The 24,540-nt window shown below is 43.5% G+C and overlaps 1 protein-coding gene across 2 annotated transcripts; it reads left to right on the top strand.

Annotated features, from left to right (window-relative positions):
* The first annotated feature begins 128 nt into the window (after window positions 1–128).
* srm (spermidine synthase) lies at window positions 129–23,373 on the top strand. Of its 2 annotated transcripts, XR_009769160.1 has the most exons (9): window positions 129–372; window positions 4,047–4,167; window positions 4,252–4,344; window positions 11,878–12,031; window positions 12,102–12,185; window positions 17,988–18,133; window positions 18,229–18,351; window positions 19,007–19,142; window positions 22,614–23,373. XR_009769160.1 is itself a non-coding variant. In XM_061685224.1 (8 exons), exons 1-8 carry the CDS (start codon window positions 242–244, stop codon window positions 22,629–22,631), a joined length of 870 nt encoding a protein of 289 aa, XP_061541208.1. In that variant the 5' UTR covers window positions 129–241; the 3' UTR covers window positions 22,632–23,373. The 2 variants fall into 2 exon arrangements, 1 of the variants encoding a protein (XP_061541208.1); XM_061685224.1 differs by lacking the exon at window positions 19,007–19,142.
* Window positions 23,374–24,540: the final 1,167 nt, after the last annotated feature.

The raw sequence follows: 24,540 nt of genomic DNA, 5'->3' as shown, positions 1-24,540 counted from the left end.
CCTCACGTGCGCTTCTGGGCGTCACCAGTGGTGACAAGTCAAGCAAACTATGCTATGAGCTCTGATATCCCGGCACCCTATTGGCTTGCATAACCGTGCGTCTTGACGTCAGGCGGCAGCTATTCGCTCCGATACGAAGCAGCAAGTATGGCTGTCAGTCATATCATAAGTGTCAAAACGTTGTCGCGTGTCACGTTGGATCGTCTATAAACACGTTTACCTGAGCTCGTGGGGCACCGGCATGGACAATATCAGGGACGGCTGGTTTAAGGAGACGTGCACATTATGGCCCGGCCAAGCCACTAGTCTCCAAGTGGACGAGGTCCTCTACCACAAGAAATCCAAATTTCAAGACGTGTTGGTGTTCAAGAGGTGTGTTTTTTTTGTTGTTGTGATTATTTTTTAGTGCTCCCGCACTTTGCTAACGCAGCTAGCTCCGATATGTACTATTATACTACCAATGTAATGGAATTAATTACATTGGTAGTACAGCTTCAAGATAGCTATTTAAGTAGTTTAAGCTAACAAAGTAGCACGTTGCTAAAATCTAAGCACTCCTATCGGTATTCTCATACGACTCAACTTTGTGATAGAATATATTGTTTAACGTAAGGCTGTGTATACGTTTAATCATCCATCCATCCATTTTCTTCCGCTTATCCGAGGTCGGGTCGCTGGGGCAGTAGCTCCAGCAGGGAAGCCCAGACTTCCCTCTCCCCAGCCACTTCCTCCAGCTCTTCCGAGAGGATCCCGAGGCGTTCCCAGGTCAGAGACGTAGTCTCTCCAGCGTGTCCTGGGTCGTCCCCGTTTACTCCTCCCGGTGGGGCGTGCCCGGAACACCTCACCAGGGAGGCGTCCGGGAGGCATCCTAATCAGATGCCGGAGCCACCTCATCTGGGTCCTCTCAATCCGGAGGAGCAGCGGCTCTACACCGAGCCCCTCCTGTAGGACCGAGCTTCTCACCTATCTCTAAGGGAGAGCCCGGACACACTGCAGAGCAAACTAATTTCGGCCGCTTCTATCTATCTTGTTCTTTCGGTCACGACCCACATCTTGTGACTATAGCTGAGAGTTGGAACATAGATCGACCGGTAAATAGAGTGCTTCGCCTTTCGGCTTAGCTCCTTCTTCACCACAACGGACCGATACAAAGTCCGCATCACTGCAGACGCCGCACCGATCCGCCTGTCGAGCTTCCGTTCCATTCTTCCCTCACTCGTGAACAAGACCCCAAGATACTTGAACTCCTCCAGTTGGGGAAGTATCTCATCTCCGACCTGTAGAGGGCACGCCACCCTTTTCCGACTGAGGACCATGGTCTCAGATTTGGAGGTGCTGATTTTCATCCCAGGTGCTTCACACTCTGCTGCAAACCTGCTCCAGTGAGAGGTGGAGATCACGGCTTGATGAAGCCAACAGAACCACATCATCTGAAAAAAGCAGAGATGCAATACTGAGGTCACCAAACCGGACCCCCTCTACGCCTCGGCTGTGCCTATAAATTCTGTCCATAAAAGTAATAAACAGAATCGGTGACAAAGGGCATCCATGGTGGAGTCCAACCCTCACTGGAAACAAGTCCGACTTACTGCCAGCAATGCGGACCAAACTCTGACACCGGTCGTACAGGGACCGAACAGCCCATATCAGGGAGTTCGGCTCCCTCCACAGGACTCCCAGAGGGACACGGTCGAACGCCTTGCCAAGTCCACAAAACACATGTAGACTGGTTGGGCAACCTCTCATGCACCCTCAAGAATCCTGCCGAGGGTGAAGAGCTGGTCCACTGTTCCACGGCCAGGACGAAAACCACACTGTTCCTCCTGAATCTGAGATTCGACTTCTCGACGGACCCTCCTCTCCAGCACCCCTGAATAGACCTTACCAGGGAGGCTGAGGAGTTGGAACACACTCTCCGGTCCCCCTTTTTAAAAATGGGGGACCACCACCCCAGTCTGACAATCCAGAGGCACTGTCCCCGATGTCCATGCGATGTTGCAGAGGCGCGTCAACCAGGACAGCCCCACAGCATCCAGAGCCTTTAGGAACTCCGGGCGGATCTACTCCACCCCTGGGGCCTTGCCACTGAGGAGCTTTTTAACCACCTCGGTGACCTCAATCCGAGAGATCGGAGAGCCCGCCTCAGAGACCCCAGACTCTGCTACCTCCTGGGAAGGCTTGTCGGTGAAATTGATGAGATGATCTAAGTATTCTCCCCACCGACTCACAGCGTCCCGAGTTGAGGTCAGCAGCGCCCCATCACCACTAAACACAGTGTTGATGGTGTGTTGATCCGGCATCTCAGGAGGGAGAAGCTCCCTCCTGAGATGCCGGATGGTGGACCAGAATTTCATCAAAGCCTTCCGGAAGTGGTTCTCCATGACCTCACCGAAGTCCTCCCATGTCCAAGTTTTTGCCTCAGTAAACATCAAAGCTGCATTCCGCCTGGCCAGCCGGTACCCATCATCTGCCTCAGGAGTCCTACAGGCAAAAAAAGGCCCGATAGGACTCCTCCTTCAGCTTGACGGCATCTCTCACCGCTGGTGTCCACCTACGGTTTCGGGGATTGCCGCCACGACAGGCACCGACTACCTTAAGCCCACAGGTCCGGTGGACCGCCTCTGCAATGGCGGCTGCATGGTCCACTCGGACTCATTCTCCCCCGCCTCCCCCGAGACGTGTGTGGAGTCCTGCCGTAGGTGGGAGTTGAAACTCCTTCTGACAGGGGATTCTGCCAGACATTCCCAGCAGACCCTCTCAATACGTTTGGGGCCTGCCAGGCATCCTCCCCCCACCATCGGAGCCAAATCACCACTAGGTGGTGATCAGTTGACAGTTACGCCCCTCTCGTCACCCGAGTGTCCAAGACATTCAGCCGCAAGTCCGATGACCAAAGGTGTCCTGGTGCCAAGTGCACGTGTGGACACCCTTATGCTTGAACATGGTGTTCGTTATGGACAATCCGTGATGGCCACAGAAGTCCAATAACAGAACACCACTTGGGTTCTGATCGGGGGGGCCGTTCCTCCCAATCACGCCCTTTCAGGTCTCACTGTCTTTGCCCACGTGAGCATTGAAGTCCCCCACCAGAATGATGACGTACCCAGCGGGTGCGCTCTCCAGCACCCACTCCAAGGACTCCAAAAAGGGTGGGTACTCTGAACTGCTGTTTGGTGCATAGGCACAAACAACAGTCAGGACCCGGCCCCCCATGTGAAGGCGGAGGGAGGCTACCCTCTCCTCCACCGGGGTGAACCCCAACGTACAGGCGCCGAGCCGGGGGACAATAAGTATACCCACACCTGCTTGGCGCCTCTCACAGTGGGCAACTCCAGAGTGGAAGAGAGTCAAACCCTTCTCAAGAGGACTGGTACCAGAGCACAAGCCGTGGATGGAGGCGAACCCGACTATAGTTGGAATTTCTCGCCAGCTTGGGCTCTTTCCCTGCCAGAGAGGTGACATTTCACGTCCCTAGAGCCAATTTCTGTAGCCGGGGATTGGCTTGTCCGCCACCGCCCAGCTCACACTGCACCCAATCCCTGATAGCCCCTCCCATAGGTGGTGAGCCCATGGTAAGGTGAACCCACCGTGCCCCATGGTTGCAGGCCCGGCCAACAGGCGCTCGCCTTCGAACCCCACCTCCAGGTCTAGCTCCAGAGGGGGGCACCGGTGACCCGTGTCCGGGCAAGGGAAACCTTGTTCGTCATAGGGGTCTTTTGTCGTGCTTTGTCTGGTCCCTCACCTAGGACCTGTTTGCCATGGGTGACCCTACCAGGGGCATTAAGCCCCAGACAACTTAGCTCCTAGGATCATTGGGACACACAAACCCCTCCACCACGATAAGGTGACGGCTCAAGGAGGGGTACTTTTAATCAATCAAAATCAAATATACTCCAGAACAATTATTGGTACAATCGTGCGTAAATGGTGTGAGTTAACCAAATTTTAAAAGGTCTAAAGCACTTTTTTTTTTTTTCTATATATAATGTAGGTCTGAAACACTTCTTTTCTATAACGCTGTTGACTGTGTCACTAACTCATTCTAGTAAAACGTACGGCAACGTGTTGGTACTGGATGGAGTGATCCAGTGCACGGAGAGGGATGAGTTTGCATATCAGGAAATGATTGCCAACCTCCCCCTGTATAGCCACCCTTGCCCCAGAAAGGTAGCATATGCACTGGAATGGAGATTTAATGTGATCCTTAACCAATGTATATACATTCTTAATAATGTGTCAACTTTTAAACAGGTTCTCATTATTGGCGGTGGTGATGGTGGCGTGCTGAGGGAAGTGGTGAAGAATGCTCAGGTGGAGTCAGTGGTCCTCTGTGAGATCGACGAGGTGAGGGCAAACAACATTCGACAAATTTGTGGTCGGATCTTATCGCAACATAAAGTACTCACAAAAAGTTAGAAAATTTGTCTTTCGACTGAAATTTCGGGATGAACCTCAACCATACTATAACCTTTAGTGGCAAACTCAATTTAACGTTCTCTAAACTTTTGAATGTACAGGTCCAACTGTTTGATGTTTAGGTACTTTTTGCACAACTTGCTGTTCTCTAACAAGGAACTGCATAGTGGTTTGATCCATGAATCAAATTGGCATTTAAACAGCCCTCTTCATCATGCTGAACAAGATGAGACCTAACAATTGAGCTGCAGTCGTGGGTCTCAAACCAAGTACCACCTCAAAAAAATACTTGGCTCTCCATTTACCACCATCATGACAAACATAAAAGTTCAGCAGCATTGTTGGCCTTCAAAATAGTATTTATCAATATTTAGTATTAGCGTAACGTTATGCACCCTTTGAACATTAACAATGCACTTAATTAGGGCTGTAACGATTTTGTAATGAAACCGAAAATCGCAGTTTTCAAATTCACAATCCTGTGTCGTCACAAAAATGGCAGAACCCTGACACGCCCTCGCTATAGTGTGCCTCCACGCCACATATGGCCGAGCTGTGAGGTTTCATTCCTCACTTCCATCCATCCATTTTCCGTACCGCCTATCCTCACTAGGGTCGCCGGAGTGCTGGAGCCTATCCCAGCCGACTGGGCGAGAGGTGAGGTACACCCTGAACTCGTCGCCAGTCAATCACAGGGCACACAGACAAACAACCATTCGCACTCACATTCACACCTATGGGCAATTTAGAGTCTTCAAATAGCCTACCATGCATGTTTTTTGGGGGGGATGTGGGAGAAAACTGTAGTAGCTGGAGAAAACCCAAGCAGGCTTTATTTTAGGCTTTATTTCAACCTGTCATTACATACACTGACCATTAAGCTGCACAAGTCAGCTACAATGAGTCAGTGCTATGCGACACTCTTACGTGGTGCTAAATAGTCAAAAACAGTTGACAAACAGCAAAACGAGGGGAAATGAACACACAGTCTATTAGGAGAAAACTGATACTATTAGGGAGTAATTAACACAAACTAACAAGATCACAGCATTCTTATAGTGCTGGCAATTCCTCCGACGCTACAATATAATAATAATTAGACTTTACGCCGGTGTGATCGGTATCAGCCGATAATCAGCATTTTATGCTGATTGGCTGATCGGCTTTCATGTTATAATTCGGCGAGCCGATCAATGACGTCATCGATCGGCTCCGCACATTTAAGACATTTAACTCCGTGTCGCCATTGCGTGTGAATCCAAAAGAGTTTATTTTTAGCGTTGTCACGTCTCTAGTGGCGCAGTACTGTAACTATCTGACGGCCAATAAAGTTTTTTTTTTTTCAATTTTGTCTGTTAAAAATCACGTCATCGTTATGGGACTATTTTGACAAACAACAGTTAATTGCAGTCTGTGCACAACTGAAGTACGTTGTGGGGAACATAATCTAAATGCTTCAACACAAATTTGATTGGGCACCTGAAGAATGTACACGAGGAGTATGACTCGTTCAAAGGAATGCAGCGCGGGGTGAAAAAAAAAAAAGGAAAATCCAAACGGACGCAAACTCTGGACAACACGTGTCCATATAGCCGGGACAGTTAGAAAGTTAGTCAGTATGTCATTAACAGTATTTATTAAAGTAATTTAATTGGAATAAAGTAATTTAATTACAGTAAGTTGGCATGTTGTAATGTTGATCTGACCTAAATTTAGAGTAAACTCAGTGGCCAATCCTTGAATGCCCCCTAGAGGTCATTGATGGTTTTAACTTTTGTCTAAAATGCTAGAGAATAATTTTATGCTGGGATGGGCTCCAGCACTCCCGCGACCCTAGTGAGGATAAGCGATACAGAAAATGGATAGCTGGATGGATTGTGTACTGTATACTCAGTATACAGTACACAAGTGTATATACAATAAATGAACAAGTCATAAAATACACGAGTCTATACAATCAATGAACAAGTCATGTAAATGGACACATTGCTCCATCTTGTGATCGGTTATTGTTTTTTTAAACTTGCTGATCGGTGATCAGCCCCAAAAATCTTGATCGTGTAAAGCCTAATAATAATTTATTGTTATTATTATTATTATTAATAGTATTATTACGTTTTTTAAGTTAATGTAATGAAACGTAAGCCTAGATTTATAAATTTCTTCATCAAGCCTTTTCCAGCGCGTGTCACAGGACTACTTTTTCCAGTGCGTGATCAAGCCTGTGGCTACTGGCGAGCTAGACTACTGATGCTAGTTCGACTACGGGAGGAGAGCAAAAGACAGGAGGAAAACACGGCTAAAGTAAAAGTCATACATGCAAATCCGTTGCCTTTCGGCGAAATTCTCCGTTTTGAGCTCAAAATAGGCCATTTCCGGGAATCATACAGATCTGATGAGTTTTTCTTGGAGGGAGGGGTCAACGTCGGTGACGTCATAGGCTGTTTCGTACTCCTTAAACGCTGGCAGCTCGATCCATTTCACATAGCCACCATCCACACAGATGTAATGTCTGAATATTATTCCGTGGCGGACTAATATGCGCACGAATTAGCCTGTGGTTCCGCCTGTGTGCTCAGGGACCTGCTGTGTTTGGATAAGTCACAGGAGTTGACGAGACCAGAAAAAACACCTTACCCACTTCTGCTGTTAAGAAGTAACGGTACTTTCACTCTCTTGCAATGATCTAAATGTTGCTCGCTACTTTTATTTAGCAATTATTGCTTATCAACTATTTCGTGCGTAAGACTACGATTTCGACTTCCCCATTGGCCGCTTTTTGCATCAATCTAATTTAAGCGCTAGTGACGTTTAAGTCTAGTTCACCAATCAAACGACACAGGAAAGTCACATGACCTCACGTCTTCAATTGGGCTATCCGGGCATATATATTAACACTAAATAAGCCAGCCCGGCTGGTTGTCGTGCCAACGTGGCGGCCATGTTGGGAAGGTCGTCGTTACCATGAAGGCAACGGCGTGATTAGATTTAGATTAACAAAAACAATAGCTTTCATGGATTGTAGTATTTATCTGGTACTGTCTGCCCAAACTGTGGATATTTCAGCTCACTTATAACTTGAGAAAACACCGTGCAGTAAATTACAGATGTTTTGTTGTACAATTCCAATGAAGTTGGGACGTTGTGTTATACATAAATAAAAACAGAATAGAATGATTTGCAAATCATGTTCAACCAATATTTAATTGAATACACTACAAAGACAAGATATTTAATGTTCAAACTGATGAGCTTTATTGTTTCTAGCAAATAATCATTAACTTAGAATTTTATGGCTGCAACACGTTCCAAAAAAGCTGGGACAGGTGGCAAAAAGACTGAGAAAGTTGAGGAATGCTCATCAAACACCTGTTTGGAACATCCCACAGGTGAACAGGCTAATTGGGAACAGGTGGGTGCCATGATTGGGTATAAAAGGAGCTTCCCTGAATTGCTCAGTCATTCACAAGCAAAGATGGGACGAGGTTCACCTCTTTGTGAACAAGTGCGAGAGAAAATAGTCCAACAGTTTAAGGACAATGTTCCTCAATGTACAATTGCAGGAATTTAGGGATTTCATCATCTACGGTCCATAATATCATCAAAAGGTTCAGAGAATCTGGAGAAATCACTGCATGTAAACGGCAACGCCGAAAACCAACATTGAATACCCGTGACCTTCGATCCCTCAGGCGGCACTGCATCAAAAACCGACATTAATGTGTAAAGGATATCACCACATGGGCTCAGGAGCACTTCAGAAAACCAATGTCAGTAAATACAGTTCGGCGCTACAGCCGTAAGTGCAACTTGAAACTCTACTATGCAAAGCAAAAGCCATTTATCAACAAGACCCAGAAATGCCGCCGGCTTCTCTGAGCCCGAGCTCATCTAAGATGGACTGATGCAAAGTGGAAAAGTGTTCTGTGGTCCGACGAGTCCACATTTCAAATTGTTTTTGGAAATTGTGGACGTTGTGTCCTCTGGGTCAAAGAGGAACAGAACCATCCGGACTGTTATGGACGCAAAGTTCAAACGCCAGCATCTGTGATGGTATGGGGCTGTGTTAGTGCCAATGGCATGGGTAACCTACACATCTGTGAAGGCACCATTAATGCTGAAAGGTACATACAGGTTTTGGAGAAACATATACTGCCATCCAAGCAACGTCTTTTTCATGGACGCCCATGCTTATTTCAGCAAGACAATGCCAAACCACATTCTGCACTGCCTGCAGTCCAGACCTGTCTCCCATTGAAAATGTGTGGCGCATTATGAAGCGTAAAATACGACAACGGATACCCCGGACTGTTGAACAGCTGAAGCTGTACATCAAGCAAGAATGGGAAAGAATTCCACCTACAAAGCTTCAACAATTAGTGTCCTCATTTCCCAAACGTTTATTGAATCTTGTTAAAAGAAAAGCTAATGTAACACAGTGGTCAAAATGACCCTGTCCCAGCTTTTTTGGAACGTGTTGCTGCCATAAAATTCTAGGTTAATGATTATTTGCTAAAAACAATCAAGTTTATCGGTTTGAACATTCAATATATTGTCTTTGTAGTGTATTCAATTAAATATGGGTTGAACATGATTTGCAAATGTATTGTTTTTATTTGTTTAACACAACGTCCCAACTTCATTGTAATTGGAGTTGTAGTTTTGACTGTGCACACACACACACACACACAGCAATATCAGAATTTGCACATTCATATTTTCTTTTCTTTTTTTTATTGATGTTAATGCAGTGGTTAAAAATGTCAGAAGTTACTATTTACTCCGTACTTTGAGTAATTATTTAACTATGTACTTTTTACTCTTAAGTAATTTTTTGGAGGACTACTTTTTACATGAGTCACATTATTGTCAAGTAACAGTACTCTTACTTGAGTACAATATTTGGCTACTCTACCTACCACTGGAGTGGACATCCTCTCTTGCTAGTCTTACGTTTAAGCAACTTTTTTTCTCATCAGATCAGCCTGTGTCGTAGCCTTTTTAAATGCCTTTGGTGTTTGCATGTCTGAAAAGTATAGGCTGAATAAATTGTAAAAACAGCTGATGGATGGATGTTCCGTGCCACACAAAGGTGACATGACCTTAACTTTATCACAGAGAATTGGCCAATAGTGTACCCGGTCCTCCAAACGTGTTGTGTACAAGAGAGCCACACAGCCACACGGTGGTGTGGCAGAAATACTGTGAACGGCTGTGGAAGAGTGGAAAATCAGTAAGTCAGACGTCTTCATTCGTTCGTGACGACAGACAATGCTAAAAACATTGCTAATGCTGTGGAAATGGCTGGACGTGAGATGTTTTGCATTAGGCTTTACACGATCAGGATTTTTTAGGACCGATCAGCGAGTTGAAAAAAACGATAACCGATCACCGATCCGATCACAAGATGGAGGAATGTGTCTATTCAAATGACTTGTTCGTTTACTGTACATACTTGTGTAATTAATTGCTCAAAAAATTCTATTTACAATAAATAATGTATCTTTGTTCATCTATTTATGCCAGTGAGGCATAGTGACAGAGAGAACAAATGATAAATGGTCTTCTATTAGATGGCAGGAAGTACATACAGTAATTAATGTATCCACTTTTTGTGACATTTTTGTTTGTTGGTGTTCCGTGAGATTTTTCAATTCTAAAATATGTTCTTTGGCTCCATAAAGGTTGGAAATCACTGCTCTTGTCAGATCGTGTATTCTAATCAGTCAGGTCAAACCACCATTACATGACAGAAATAATGGGTGCTAACTTACTGTAATTAAATTACTTTATTTTTAATTAAATTACTTCACCCACACCGAAACTTTAGAGCATGATTCGACAGAACGGCGGCATGTTTACGTCCAACCGTTCGTGGTACCACTAGCTTGCTCGGCTACATAACGTTTTGTTGCCTGCTTACGAGCCGTATCGTATTCAAAGTACGGGAAAATACCTCAAGCAATCCTTAAATGAATGTCCTCTCTTGTCCTGAGCACCGGTGACCACCAACACACGTTTTCCCCCATTTTGTCCTTATAATACAAAGTCGGCGCGTTCCACTCTTGTTGTCGTCGCCACGGTAACGAGTGTATCCGTTTGCATTTGAGTTGACAAGATAAAGGCCAATGATCGTTAAAAACGGGATGCGGTGGTATCGGAATACAAGATTTTATTGTAGTAGTCTGACATAGTGCAATCGTGAAAGAGAAACTTTGTCTTGTAGTCTGATCCAGGCATTACGTGTTGTCTGTTCCACAGCACAGACATGTTTGTTAAATTAAAAAAAAAAATAACTTTATTGGCTGTCAGATATTTCCAATACTACGTCAAAAGACGCGCGACAAGGCTAAAAATAAACTAGCTTTTGGATTCAAATATACTGTGCGCGATGGCGACGCGGAGTAAATGTCTTTTGCGGTCATTGATCGGATCGGCGAATTCTGACATTAAAGCCGATCAGCATAAAATGCTAAATATTGGCCAATACCAATCAGCCCAATAAAATCGGTGAAAAGTCTATTTTACACACACTGCTAACCTGCCTGTATGGAGAGCGCTGTGCGTGCAGGTGGCACGACAGTGAGACAGTAAGAGAAAATCTTTATTTTTGTTATTTAATTTCTTTACCCCAATGTTTACATTAATGTTGTAGTTTATGCAACAGACAGCAGGTTTGCTTCCTAAACTTAATCTCCACATTGTAGTTTAGTTCTATTTTTTTAAACTGTAGCTATTTTGTAAGAGAAAAGTTTTCTTTGCTTTTGTTATTTAATTTCTGGTTTACACGACAGACTGTAAGACTTATTTAGCTAGCTATCTAATCTATTTTATCAATCTTATCTATCCTATCTATCGAATTCATCTAGCTACCTATTTACAATTATGTAGAATTAAGTGTACTAAATAAATAGTAAATTTTTTTGCTATCATAATCTCTTCACCACCCCCACCAAAAAATCTCATCATTCATCGAACCGTGGGTCAGAAATCGGGATGCGTATCGAATCGTGATCTTGGTGTATCGTTACAGCCCTATTAAATATAGGGAAATGGAAAAACTATACGAAATGATTCAATTGAAATGTATTTCTCAAAAGTTAACTAAAAATTGTACCTAATAAAAATTTTTAAACAAATTATTATTAAAGATTAAATGTGAAATTATTCTAAAACTAATACCACTAATGGTGCTAGTACCACAATTCCAGAATCACTGATTAACAGTATTCAAACAGGATGTTCTTAGAGGGAAGTGGCCACTGTGCTTCGACTCTCACAGAGTGTCAATCGGCAGGTTGTAACAGAGAGACTGGAAGGGTCACAGAAAGGCATATAGTGGACGTTCATGGAAATGCATTGGTCGATTCGTGGATCAAACACAATGCAGATTTTTCTCCTTGTTAAAGAATATCAATAGAATAGAATATTACTGCAACTGCCACGTTGTCTCCTTTGTAGGACGTTATTGATGTCTCAAAGAAGTTCCTCCCAGGCATGGCCAAAGGTTTCTTCAGTCCAAAGCTCACCCTCCATGTTGGAGATGGCTTTGAATTTATGAAGCAAAACCAAGATGCCTTTGACATCATTATTACTGATTCATCCGACCCTGTTGGTAAGTGTAATGACATCTCCTTACAAAATGTGTTCATGCCTGATTCTTGTGATTTTTGTTCATGTTGCAGGCCCTGCTGAAAGTTTATTCAAGGAGAGTTACTATCAACTGATGAAGACAGCATTAACCAAAGGCGGAATTCTCTGCTCCCAGGGTAGGTTTATATTTCATGTCATCGTACTTTATTCATTTTCAGAAGTGGTATGGTCTTTACACCATGGCTTCTCAACTAGCCTCAACATGAGACTCACATTTTCCATGTTCATGGTAACTGACTAGCATAGTGTTTATCCGCGTTATCAAGCTAGCTGTAGCTCGTAGGTAGCTGGAGCGGCGCAAAAACACAAATATCAAGCAGAAGTCCAGCACACCCAAAAAACTAACACATTAATCAATCCTCAGTTCTGTCGAAATTACGTCAGAACCCGGAAGAGTAATCAGACTACAGTTACTTTTTCAAACCAGCAAGAGTTACTTTTGAGTCATCAGTGTCTGTCACTAAGTACTGATTTGTGGATGGTGACTTGGAAAAAACACAATCCAGCTATTCAGTAGCATTTAACAGTTCACACAGACCGCTGACTTCTCAATAAGCGGAAGAAAGCGATCGGGAGGTGATTGTTGATTCTACAATGCACAGTGACTGTGAAGTACCATAAAAGTGCAAAGAAATGCATGTTTTCACTATCACCACAGTATTTTTGTTATATAAAGTGTATTTGATTGTTGTTACTTTTTTATTTACACTTTAAGAATATGGTATTACAGGCGTGTTATGTGCGCAATGCGTTGTGGGTTAATTATTCATATCGAAGTGCATGGAAATAAATCGGTCATGGAGGTTAAGGACTGACTCACTGAAGGACTTACAATAATTAAGTAATATTTACAATGAAAAGTGAGAGGTTTCAACTTCGTCTGTAGTCCGGACTGTGAGCTGGTTTAACGCGCTGCACGGCTGACATCACGTAAATAAGTGCTGCTCCCCCCCGTCAATCACCAACAGCTTTGCTAGTTAAACAGTTAAACAGATGCGTAATCTTGTCACCTTTTCTCGCTGTTTGCATCAAAATTATGATGGTGGGAGCAATGGTGTGTGTGTGTGTGTGTGTGTGTGTGTGTGTTTGTATGCCCCCAATTTCAAACCGGCACTCACTTTAACATTTACGTATATATACACACACAGTTGCCTTCATGGACCACAATCGACATCCATCCATCCATCTATCAGTTAAGAGTCTTTAGAGAAGTGTACTGAGAAAGGTGTGCTTGTTTACGTTTAGGTACTTACTATACTGTGTTTGCATGTCAAGTCTGTACTAAGTTGCTCATTTAACGTGGCATCAACTGCACTAATATTTAACTTATAGGTTCATGTTGATGACATCATTATGTAATTTGTGTGGCGTACATTACCAAGTAATGGGTTAATGCTTTTTTGTATTGTGTTTGTATATTCCTGGCACTTTTTTTTAACTTAGTTACTTTTGAAATCAAGTAATCAGTAAAGTAACTAAGTTCCTCTTAAGCTCAAGTAATAAGTAACATCTTTTTTTGTCAAGTATGTCAAAAACACACAAGGAATTTGTCTCAAGTACCAGTAATGTGGTAATGCCGGTACAATTTAAATCTTTAATTTTTTTGACAATTATGCAAAAAGATGCAGAGTCCTCTAGCAATTAGAGCCGTTTGAAATGACTAATAGAACAATAGTCCGGTGCAATGACCATTGTGCAAGGGGGAGAGACTTCAAGAAATTGATGCAGTTGAAAGTGACTAGTAGTGCGATAATCTGGGACAATGTCGATTGTGCAAATGTTGCAGATGCACGAGTGAGCAATATCGGTCAACAACAGATATGCAAATAATGGCGAGACTACTCTAGTGAGTGCACAAGTAATATATAATTGGTAGACTTTACACCGATTTTATCAGCCTGATCGGTCTCGGCCGATAATTAGCATTTTATGCTGATCGGTTTAATGTCATAATTCACCGATCCAAACAATGACTTCATTGATCGGCTCCACAAAAGACATTTACTCCGCGTTGTCATTGTGTACAGTATATTTGAATCCAAAAGCTAGTTTATTTTTGGCCTTGTGCGTGCTGGTGGTGCGTGTAGATGAGGTGGTGTCCTGCCCGTCAGGAAGCTGTAAATCCACTGGCAGATGGCAGGCGAAGTTTAGCTGAAGAAGTTTCGAGGAGAGGAGTTCGGAGATGTTGGTGTTGAACGTAGAGCTGAAGTCCACAAACAGGATCCTTGCGTGGTTCCCCGCACCGTCGAGGTGTTCTAGGATGAAGTGCAGTCCCATGTTGACTGCGTCATCCACAGACCTGTTTGCTCTTTAGGCAAACTGTAGGGGCTCCAGCAGGGGACCTGTGATGCTCTTGAGATGGTCCAGCACGAGGCGTTCAAAGGACATAATGATGACAGATGTCAGGGCGACAGACCTGTTATCATTCAGACCTGAGATTGCAGGTTTCTTGGGGACTGGGATGATGGTGGAGCGTTTGAAACAGGATGGTACCTCGCACAGTTCCAGAGCTCTATTGAAGATCTCTATGAAGACTGGAGCGTGCTGGTCCGCGCAGACTTTGAGGCAGGATGGGGACACAAGGTCTGGGCCTGCTGCTTTGTTGATATTTTGTTGATTGAAGATGCGTCTCGCCACCTGTTCGTGGATGGTCAACGAAGGAAGGGGAGTCAGAGGTGCGATGGTGGTCGTCTGGGTGGGTGTGGGGTGTGAAAGTGTCTTTTTCAAATCTGCAGTAGAATCAGAATCAGAATCATCTTTATTTGCCAAGTATGTCCAAAACACACAAGGAATTTGTCTCCGATAGTTGGAGCCGCTCTAGTACCACAGACAGTCAATTTACAGAACACTTTGGAGACATAAAGACATTGACAAAAAACAATTGTGCAAAAAGATGCAGAGTCCTCTAGCACTTAGAGCAATTCGAATGACTAATATTGCAATAGTCCGGTGCAATGACCATTGTGCAAAGGGCGCTGAGGCTTCAAGGAGTGTATGCGGTTTAAAGTGACGAGTAGTGACGAGTAGTGCGATCATCTTGGACAATGTTGGTTGTGCAAATGTTACAAATACTCCTCAATCAGTGTGCAAATGGAGCAGATGCTACTCTGGCATGAGTGGCCAGTATATGCAAATAGTGCAGCATGGCGAGACAACTACAGTGAGTGCACGAGTAATACATAATTGGCCCCACAGAAATGTGACAACGAACTCAAGTCAAAAAATTGCCAGCTTATTGTAATGGAATTATAGGTTAGGTGTTTAAGAAGTTCATCGCAAGAGGGAAGAAGCTGTTGGAATGTCTACTAGTTCTAGTTTGCATTGATCGGTAGCGCCTACCTGAGGGAAGGAGCTGGAAGAGCTGGTGACCGGGGTGCGGCGGGTCCGAGAGGATTTTGCACGCCCTTGTCTTAGTTCTGGCAGCGTGCAAGTCCTCAATGGTGGGTAGGGGGGTACCGACAATCCTTTCAGCAGTTTTGATTGTCCGTTGCAGTCGGAGTTTGTCCTTTTTTGTAGCAGCACCAAACCAGACTGTGATGGAAGAACACAGGACTGATTCGATGACCGCTGTGTAGAACTGTCTCAGCAGCTCCGGTGGCAGGCCGTGCTTTCTCAGAAGCCGCAGGAAGTACATCCTCTGCTGGGCCTTTTTGAGGATGAAGTTGATGTTGGTCGCCCACTTCAGGTCCTGAGAGATTGTAATTCCCAGGAACTTGAAGGTCTCGACGGTTGACACAAGGCAGCTGGACAACGTGAGGGGCAGCTGTGGCGAAGGATGCCTCCTGAAGTCCACAATCATCTCTACAGTCTTGAGCGTGTTCAGCTCCAGGTTGTGTCGGCCGCACCACAGCTCCAGCCGCTCCGCTTCCTGTCGATATGCAGACTCATCACCGTCCTTGATGAGGCCGATGACAGTGGTGTCATCTGCAAACTTCAGGAGTTTGACAGTCTGGTTCGCTGAGGTGCAGTCGTTCGTGTAGAGAGAGAAGAGCAGCGGAGAGAGGACACAACCTTGGGGCGCCCCAGTGCTGATGCTGCGTGTGGATGAGGTGGCCTCCTCCAGCCTGACCTGCTGTGTCCTGCCTGTCACAAAGCTGTAAATCCACTGGCAGATGGCAGGTGAGACGCTGAGCTGGAGAAGCTTGGTTGAAAGGAGTTCAGGGATGATGGTGTTGAACGCTGAGCTGAAGTCCACGAACAGGATCCTCGCGTAGGTCCCTGCACTGTCGAGGTGTTCTAGGATGAAGTGCAGTCCCATGTTGACTGCATCATCCGCATACCTGTTCGCTTTGTAGGCAAACTGCAGGGGGTCCAGCAGGGGACCTGTGACACTCTTGAGGTGGTCCAGCACGAGACATTCAAAGGACTTCATGACCACAGATGTCAAAGCGACAGGCCTGTAGTCATTCAGACCAGAGATTGCAGGTTTCTTGGGGACTGGAATGATGGTGGAGCGTTTGAAACAGGATGGAACTTTGCACATTTCCAAAGATCTGTTGAAGATCTGAGTGAAGCCTGGAGCGAGCTGGATCCGCGCAGACTTTGAGGCAGGATGGGGACACATGGTCCGGGCCTGCCACTTTGTTAATCTTCTGTTGTTTGAAGATGCGTCTCACATCCTGTTCATGGATGGTTAACGCAGAAGTCAGAGTTGTGGTCGCGGGTGCGGGTGCGGCCGGGTGGGTGTGTGGTGTGAAACTGTCCTTTTCAAAACTGCAGTAGATGTTATTCAAGTCGTTGGCTAGTGTGCTATTGTTCTCAGCTTGGGGGGATCGTCGCTTGGAATTAGTCAGCGATTGGAATGCATGCCAGACTGATTTAGAGTCGTTTGCGCTAAACTGTTTTTCCAACTTTGCTGCATAGATGGTGCTTATCCTCACCAGGGTTGTGGGCGTGCTGGAGCTTATCTCAGCTAACGCTGGGTGAGAAGCAGGGTAAACCCTGAACTGGTCACCAGCCAATCACAGGGCACATATAGTCAAACAATCATTCACACTCACATCCACAACTACGGGCAATTTAGAGTCTTCAATTAACCTACAATGCATGTTTTTGGAATGTGTGAGGAAACCGGAGTACCTGGAGAAAACCCATGCTGGCGCGGGGAGAACGTGCAAACTAAAACCAGGTCCTCAGAACTGTGAGGCAGATGTGCAAACCAGTCATCCACCGTGCTGCCCCTGTGTATTACAGTAAGCTAAAAAAGAGTAGAAGAAAGTCGCAATAAAACTTAATTAAACTTGTTTTTCACAGATTAGGAAAAACATACGCCTGTGAGTGTCTGTCTGTCGTCAGTCTGTATGTGTTCCTACAGGGTTTGTGTGTAAATATGTTATTTTAAGGTAAATCCCTCCCGTGAGCTAACGCTGTTAGCTAGCCCGTTAGCTAGCCCGTCAATAGGGTTTTCCATTGATTGAGTCTGCCAGTGAACCCCACCAAGCAACAATTTTCACCAGGGTGAACAAGGCTGTAAAATTTATTTTTAGGGGTTGTGAAGCGGCGACATACAGATACATGTCATCGCTCTTCTGGTGCATTTTTTTTTTTTTTTTTTTTTTAATTTAAACAAATGATCTGTCAGCCATTTACTTTTTTAAAGAGGAATGTAGGATGCGTTTCTAATGAATTAATATGTTCTGGATCATAGTTTGGAATATATTTAGGATTTAAACTATTAACAGAGCAAATTCTAGACAGTTTTAGTAGGTTTTGGTCCCTCCCTTTGCGAAGACCAAGGGTTTACTGTAACACTGAAGAAACAAAGCAGTTTTCAAATCCTCGAGCCGCATGCTCGTGCCCTAATTCCAGTTTTGTTTCAGTAACTGCAGAGGCAATTACGAGTACAAGTTTAGCTTTTCATGTTTCAGCCTTCGTGTGAATTTTTACAAATGTACAGACTGTTCTTGTCATGTGCGCAGGAGAGTGTCAATGGCTGCATTTGGACCTGATAAAGGAAATGCAAACCTTTTGCAAGACCTTATTCCCAGTGGTGGACTATGCCTACGGCACCATCCCAACTTATCCCAGTGGCCAAATTGGATTCATGCTATGCAGTAAGAACCCTGTAAGTGTTCTCCCCCCCAACTGTTAAGACACAACCTTGCTTTTCCCCAGTTTTTTATTTGAATAATTACGATCAAGTGATGCCTTCACTTTCAGGAAACACATTTCCGGAAGCCGATGAAAGAACTTTCAAAATCAGAACTGGAAAGCATGAACTTGAAATATTATAACACTGAGATTCACAAAGCAGCATTCGTCCTCCCAGAGTTTGCAAGAAAGGTCAGTGTTGTAAACGGTTGGGTGTTCATATGGTGGGGGAGGGCGATTGTCATTTTATTACTATTAGGGATGCACTGAAATATGGTCACTGAAAATTTTCGGTTTTCAGCCGAAAGACTTTTCGGGAAAAAAAACAGACGACACAGGATGTTGTGATTAAGTCAGCAAAAACCGCGGCCAATGCGTGCTTCTCTGGACAGTGTCCGAAATTAACTTTTTGACTCACCAGCCAAGTTGGCCAATAGATATTTTTCTACCGGCCAAAATATTAAATCATTTTACACATTATTTCTATAATACAGTATTATAAAATTTCACAAACAGCTTGTATTTAATTAATAACTGATCAATACAGGGACTAATGACATGACTTTGGCTCATAGCACTGACTGTTTATTTTTACGAGTTTTCTTTTTGTTTTTTGTTTTCTTTGGGGGCTGAGGGAAACCGACCCCCAAAACGCTTATTGGTGGTATATCCCCGCCTATTCAAGAATTTATGGGGTTAAACAAAATAAATTAAACAACCAAATTGTTGAGGGGGGCTTAAGAACATTTTATTTTAGGGGGGTTTCAGCCCCCCTAAGATTGGACTAACGACGCCACTGGCTTTCACACAGTCCATGAAGTCTGACCTCCTCCTCTTTGTGCCACAGACTTACAGCCTCAGTGGGATCGTACTCCCTGATTGGATTGCTCATCTTACCTGATTTAAATATGGAAACATTGGCTTTGATTGGTCCATTTCACGGGATCTACTGGATCAGGATCAGAATCCTCTTTATTTGCCAAGTATGTCAAAAACACAAGAAATGTGTCTCCTGTAGTTGGAGCTGCTCTAGTACAACAATAGACAGCCATTTCGACAAAATAAAAATTTAGATATAAAAACAACAATAGATGGCCATCTTGACAAAAAAAATTGAGACAGAAAAACACATTATGGAGACTCACTTAGCCTCTAGCAATTTAATGGCAAGAGGGAAGAAGCTCTTGAAATGTCTGCTGGTTTGCATTGATCAATAGCGCCTACCTGAGGGAAGGAGCTAGAAGAGGTCGTGATCAGGATATGGAGGGTCCAAGAGGATTTTGGATGCTCTTGTCTTAGTTCTGGCAGCATGCAAATCCTCAAGGGTGTGTAGGGGGGTAGCGATGATTTTTTTTCAGCAGTTCTGATTGTCCATTGCAGTCGGCGTTTGTCCTTTTTTGTGGCAGCACCAAACCACACACTGGTGGATGAACACAGGGCTGTTTCAATGACCGCTGTGTAGAACTGCCTCAACAGCTCTTGTGGCAGCCCGTGCTTCCTCAGAAGCCGAAGGAAGTACATCCTCTGCTGGGCCTTTTTGAGGATGGAGTTGATGTTGGTCTCCCACTTCAGGTCCGGAGAGACTAATTCCCAGGAACTAGGAGGTTTCGATGGTTGACACAGGACAGTTGGACAGCAGTAGGGGCAGCTGTGGTGAAGGATTCTTACTGAAGTCCATGATCATCTCTACAGTCTTGAGCGTGTTCAATTCCAGGTTGTGTCGGCCGCACCACAGCTCCAGCTGCTCCACTTCCTGTCGATACGCAGACTCGTCACCATCTTTGATGAGGCTGATGACTGTGGTGTCGTCTGCAAACTTCAGGAGTTTGCCAGTCGGGTGTATTGAGGTGCAGTTGTTTTTGTAGAGAGAGAAGAGCAGCAGAGAGAGGACACATCCTTGTGGCGCCAAGGTTCTGATGGTGCGTGTGGATGAGGTGGTGTCCCCCCCCCCAGCATCACCTGCTGTGTCCTGCCCGTCAGGAAGCTGTCAATCCACTGCCAGATGGCAGACAAGACGCTGAGCTGGAGAAGCTTGAAGGACAGGAGTTCGGGGATGATGGTGTTGGACTATCTGAATCTCTTTTTCTTTCAAATCAAAGCATGATGACCCAGAAATACTTGGAGGAAAAGATGTTTGAATTCTAAAAATGCTTTAGAAGGTGTCTTGATACAACCTTTAAACCAACATTTAGAATAGGTCACTCCTAACCAACCTTTAGGAAAGGAAAGGAGATGCGTTACTGATAATCCAACAATAGTAATATAATAGTAATAGCAACAGTAATATTTTAATCTCACCAACACACGACGACGGTTAAGGAAAGGTGTTGTCAAGTTTAGGATGTTTCACTTTCCGAAGAGGCCCAGAGACTAACGAGCCATGTTCCTGATGTCACTCACGAGGCCACGCTGCCCTTAAAGGCGAACGGTAATTATCCGTGAGAGGTCACGTGACCTGCGCATGCGCTAGAGGGATCATCCAGTGCTTGAAGCATCGCCTCTGGCGGTCAGGAGGGATGAAATAGGACCAATAACTTTTATTTATTTATTTTTATTTTATATTCAATACATTGCTATTTTTCTTGATTAAAATAGGTTTTTAAAATGTGTTTTTTTTTGTCTCTAACAGATTAAATTAATTTAATTCATGATTTGATATACAATTGAATTAAGTTATAAGATTAGTAATGCAACAAATTAAACTGATAAGTCAAAGTACTACTCTATATACTTTGTGACATTTTTGTTTGGTGTTGTGAGATTTTTTTAACGTACAAAGTAAAATACAACCCCAATTCCAATGAAGTTGGGACGTTGTGTTAAACATAAATAAAAACAGAATACAATGATTTGCAAATCATGTTCAACCTATATTTAATTGAATGCACTACAAAGATGATATTTAATGTTCAAACTGATAAACTTGATAGTTTTTAGCAAATAATCATTAACATAGAATTTTATGGCGCTAACACGTTCCAAAAAAGCTGGGACAGGGTCATGTTTACCACTGTGTTACATCACCTTTTCTTTTAACAACATTCGATAAATGTTTGGGAACTGAGGACACTAATTGATGAAGCTTTGTAGGTGGAATTCTTTCCCATTCTTGCTTAATGTACAGCTTCAGCTGTTCAACAGTCCGGGGTCTCCGTTGTCGTATTTTACGCTTCATAATGCGGCGCACATTTTCAATAGGAGACTGGACTGCAGGCAGGCCAGTCTAGTACCCGCACTCTTTTACTACAAAGCCACGCTGTTGTAACACATGCAGAATGTGGTTTGGCATTGTCTTGCTGAAATAAGAAGGGGCGTCCATGAAAAAGACGTTGCTTGGATGGCAGCATATGTTTCTCCAAAACCTGTATGTACCATTCAGCATTAATGGTGACTTCACAGATGTGTAAGTTACCCATGCCATTGGCACTAACACATCCCCATACCATCACAGATGCTAGCTTTTGAACGTTGCGTCCATAACAGTCCGGATGTTTCTTTTCTTCTTTGGCCCAGAGGACACGACGTCCACAATTTCCAAAAACTATTTGAAATGTGGACTCATCGGACCACAGAACACTTTTCCGCTTTGCATCAGTCCATCTTAGATGAGCTCGGGCCCAGAGAAGCCGGCGGCGTTTCTGGGTGTTGTTGATAAATGGCTTTTGCTTTGCACAGTAGAGTTTCAAGTTGCACTTATGGATGTAGCGCCAAACTGTATTTACTGACATTGTTTTTCTGAAGTTTTCCTGAGCCCATGTGGTGATATTCTTTACACATTGATGTCCTTTTTTGATGCAGTGCCGCCTGAGGGATCGAAGGTCACGGGTATTCAATGTTGGTTTTCGGCGTTGCCGCTACATGCAGTGATTTCTCCAGATTCTCTGAACCTGTTGATGATATTATGGACCGTAGATGATGAAATCCCTAAATTCCTGCAATTGTACATTGAGGAACATTGTCCTTAAACTGTTGGACTATTTTCTCTCGCACTTGTTCACAAAGAGGTGAACCTCGTCCCATCTTTGCTTGTGAATGACTGAGCAATTCAGGGAAGCTCCTTTTATACCCAATCATGGCACCCACCTGTTCCCAATTAGCCTGTTCACCTGTGAGATGTTCCAAACAGGTGTTTGATGAGCATTCCTCAACTTTCTCAGTTTTTTTTGCCTCCTGTCCCAGCTTTTTTGGAACGTGTTGCAGCCATAAAATTCTAAGTTAATGATTATTTGCTAAAAACAATAAAGCTCATCAGTTTGAACATTAAATATCTTGTCTTTGTAGTGTATTCAATTAAATATTGGTTGAACATGATTTGCAAATTATTGTATTCTGTTTTTATTTGTTTAACACAACGTCCCAACTTCATTGGAATTGGGGTTGTATGTGCCCTGATCAATAAACGGCAAACGCTGTTCTAATCCTTGATCTTTCCTGCTTCCCATGATCGTTAACAGGTACTCAAAGACGTTTGATTGGCCACAGCAGAGCAATGTGTTCATCCTCCACCTGCTCCTCAGTCCACAGATAAACAAATACAGCTTCTCCTCCTCCTCAGCGCTGTTAAGCTCCCTCGAAAGTGTAGCCCCATCAAGATTTCACGGTGTGTTTGTGGGATGGGGGCATTTGCTTCGTGTTACTATACATTGTTCCAGTCCGAAACAACACCAGGGTTTGTTTATTTCCTGTTTTCTTCCATTAGTCATATTAATAGTGAGCTTGCCTCATGAGGAATTGATGCCATCCAACACTGACCTCACGCTAAAGGACTGTACTGTTCAAATTGCATCTGTGCGTTTCACATAATGTTACATGCAATGTATTGTTCCACTTTCATTTAAAAATGTTCTTTGTTCAAAGGAATGTCTATATATGTTGAGAATACAAACAGATCCTCATGAATTTGGAAAGGAATGCACCTCAGTGGGTTTTTTTATTAATCTGGTTCTGTATGTATTAACAGTCAAGTAGAAAACGCTCCCTTTAAAAGCAGATGATACACTTAGGACTGGAGCTGCGACATTTTATTAAAATGCTAGATCACACAATTACTGGGGGTTTGGCCAATGGGAGGAAGCTTGTACTGTGTTAAGCCTTACCGTGGGATGGCGTCATATTACAGTGCAGTTGTTTAGCTAACATCTGAAACCAATTGCTGTGCATCTGTATGGAAAAAAATGATTTTTTTTTAAAATAAAACTCATCAACTGTAATACATCTGTTAAAAAAATATTGTGACTTTGAAATGCGCAACACTTTGGAGTGGTTCTAGTTTCATTGCTCGTTCCATTTTCAAAGGCCTGTGATGTGTTGCACCTCATAGGGCAGTGATTCCCAACCACTGAGCCGTGATCTAATTTCACTTAAGTGGTCCAAAAATTATTTGACTATAAAGAGTCTTTGTTCATCTATCTATGCTAGTGATGTGTAATGACAGGCAGAATTTACACCAGATCACCGAAGGGCCAATTAACTGTATCCGCCTGCTGCCATTCATACAACTGAATAATAGCTTGGTGTGAAATCTGGGCCTGTTTAATTAGACACAAAGTGAGTAAATTGAAAGATCATTATTTCAGTGTAGATATGTTTTGTGACAGTAATTTGCCATGACATTTATCTAATTTAAAATATATACTTCAGATCAATAAAGGTTGAGAAACACTACATAGGGTACAGCATGGTGGACAATGTTTCTATCAAAAAGTCCTTATTACTTGGTTGTTTATGTTTGGCTTGATTAATGGTAAACGTCATATGTTCATTCATTCTATAAAGGAAGCTCTCTTACGGTGAGAGGCAGGCTATACCCTCCACTAATCCTGTCAATAAAAGGACTGAAAAAAGAGAGAGACAGCCTCTGAACAATTTAATCTGGAATCAATTTAGAATACATTGCACGGTCCGAGACGTGTTCTGACAATGAGAGTTTTTATGATTTTTGCTGTTGTATACCACCACAATGGATCTCAAAACCTTCAAGATGTCACAAAAATTTAACACATAGGAGTTACAGCCATCTCGGGGGCTCGAATGTATATGGAAAAAGTGACATAATTGTAAATATAATCGGTGCTTTTAATCCCTGGCAGTTGTATGATGCTCAAGGTCTGAAGTAAGCACGATGAGAACATGCAAACAAATTTCCGTGGGTGGTGGTGTTGTCTCTGTTGTACTTTCACGTTCCAGACACCAGATGGCAGCCTTTAATATTATGTTCGTCCACAAAATGTTTTACACTGGGGTGATCATTTCGAATGAGGGTTATGCCCACGAATACACGAGATTCTAAAATGACTACTTCATTCTCATGTAAAAAGTTGTGTGTGTGTGTGTGTGTATATATATATATATATATATATATATATATATATATGTATATAT

This window comes from Phycodurus eques, chromosome 1 (assembly GCF_024500275.1).
Source record: "Phycodurus eques isolate BA_2022a chromosome 1, UOR_Pequ_1.1, whole genome shotgun sequence".
Taxonomy (NCBI): domain Eukaryota; kingdom Metazoa; phylum Chordata; class Actinopteri; order Syngnathiformes; family Syngnathidae; genus Phycodurus; species Phycodurus eques.
The sequence above is the reverse complement of the archived record's forward strand: the minus strand, read 5'-3'. Positions and strand labels throughout refer to the sequence as shown.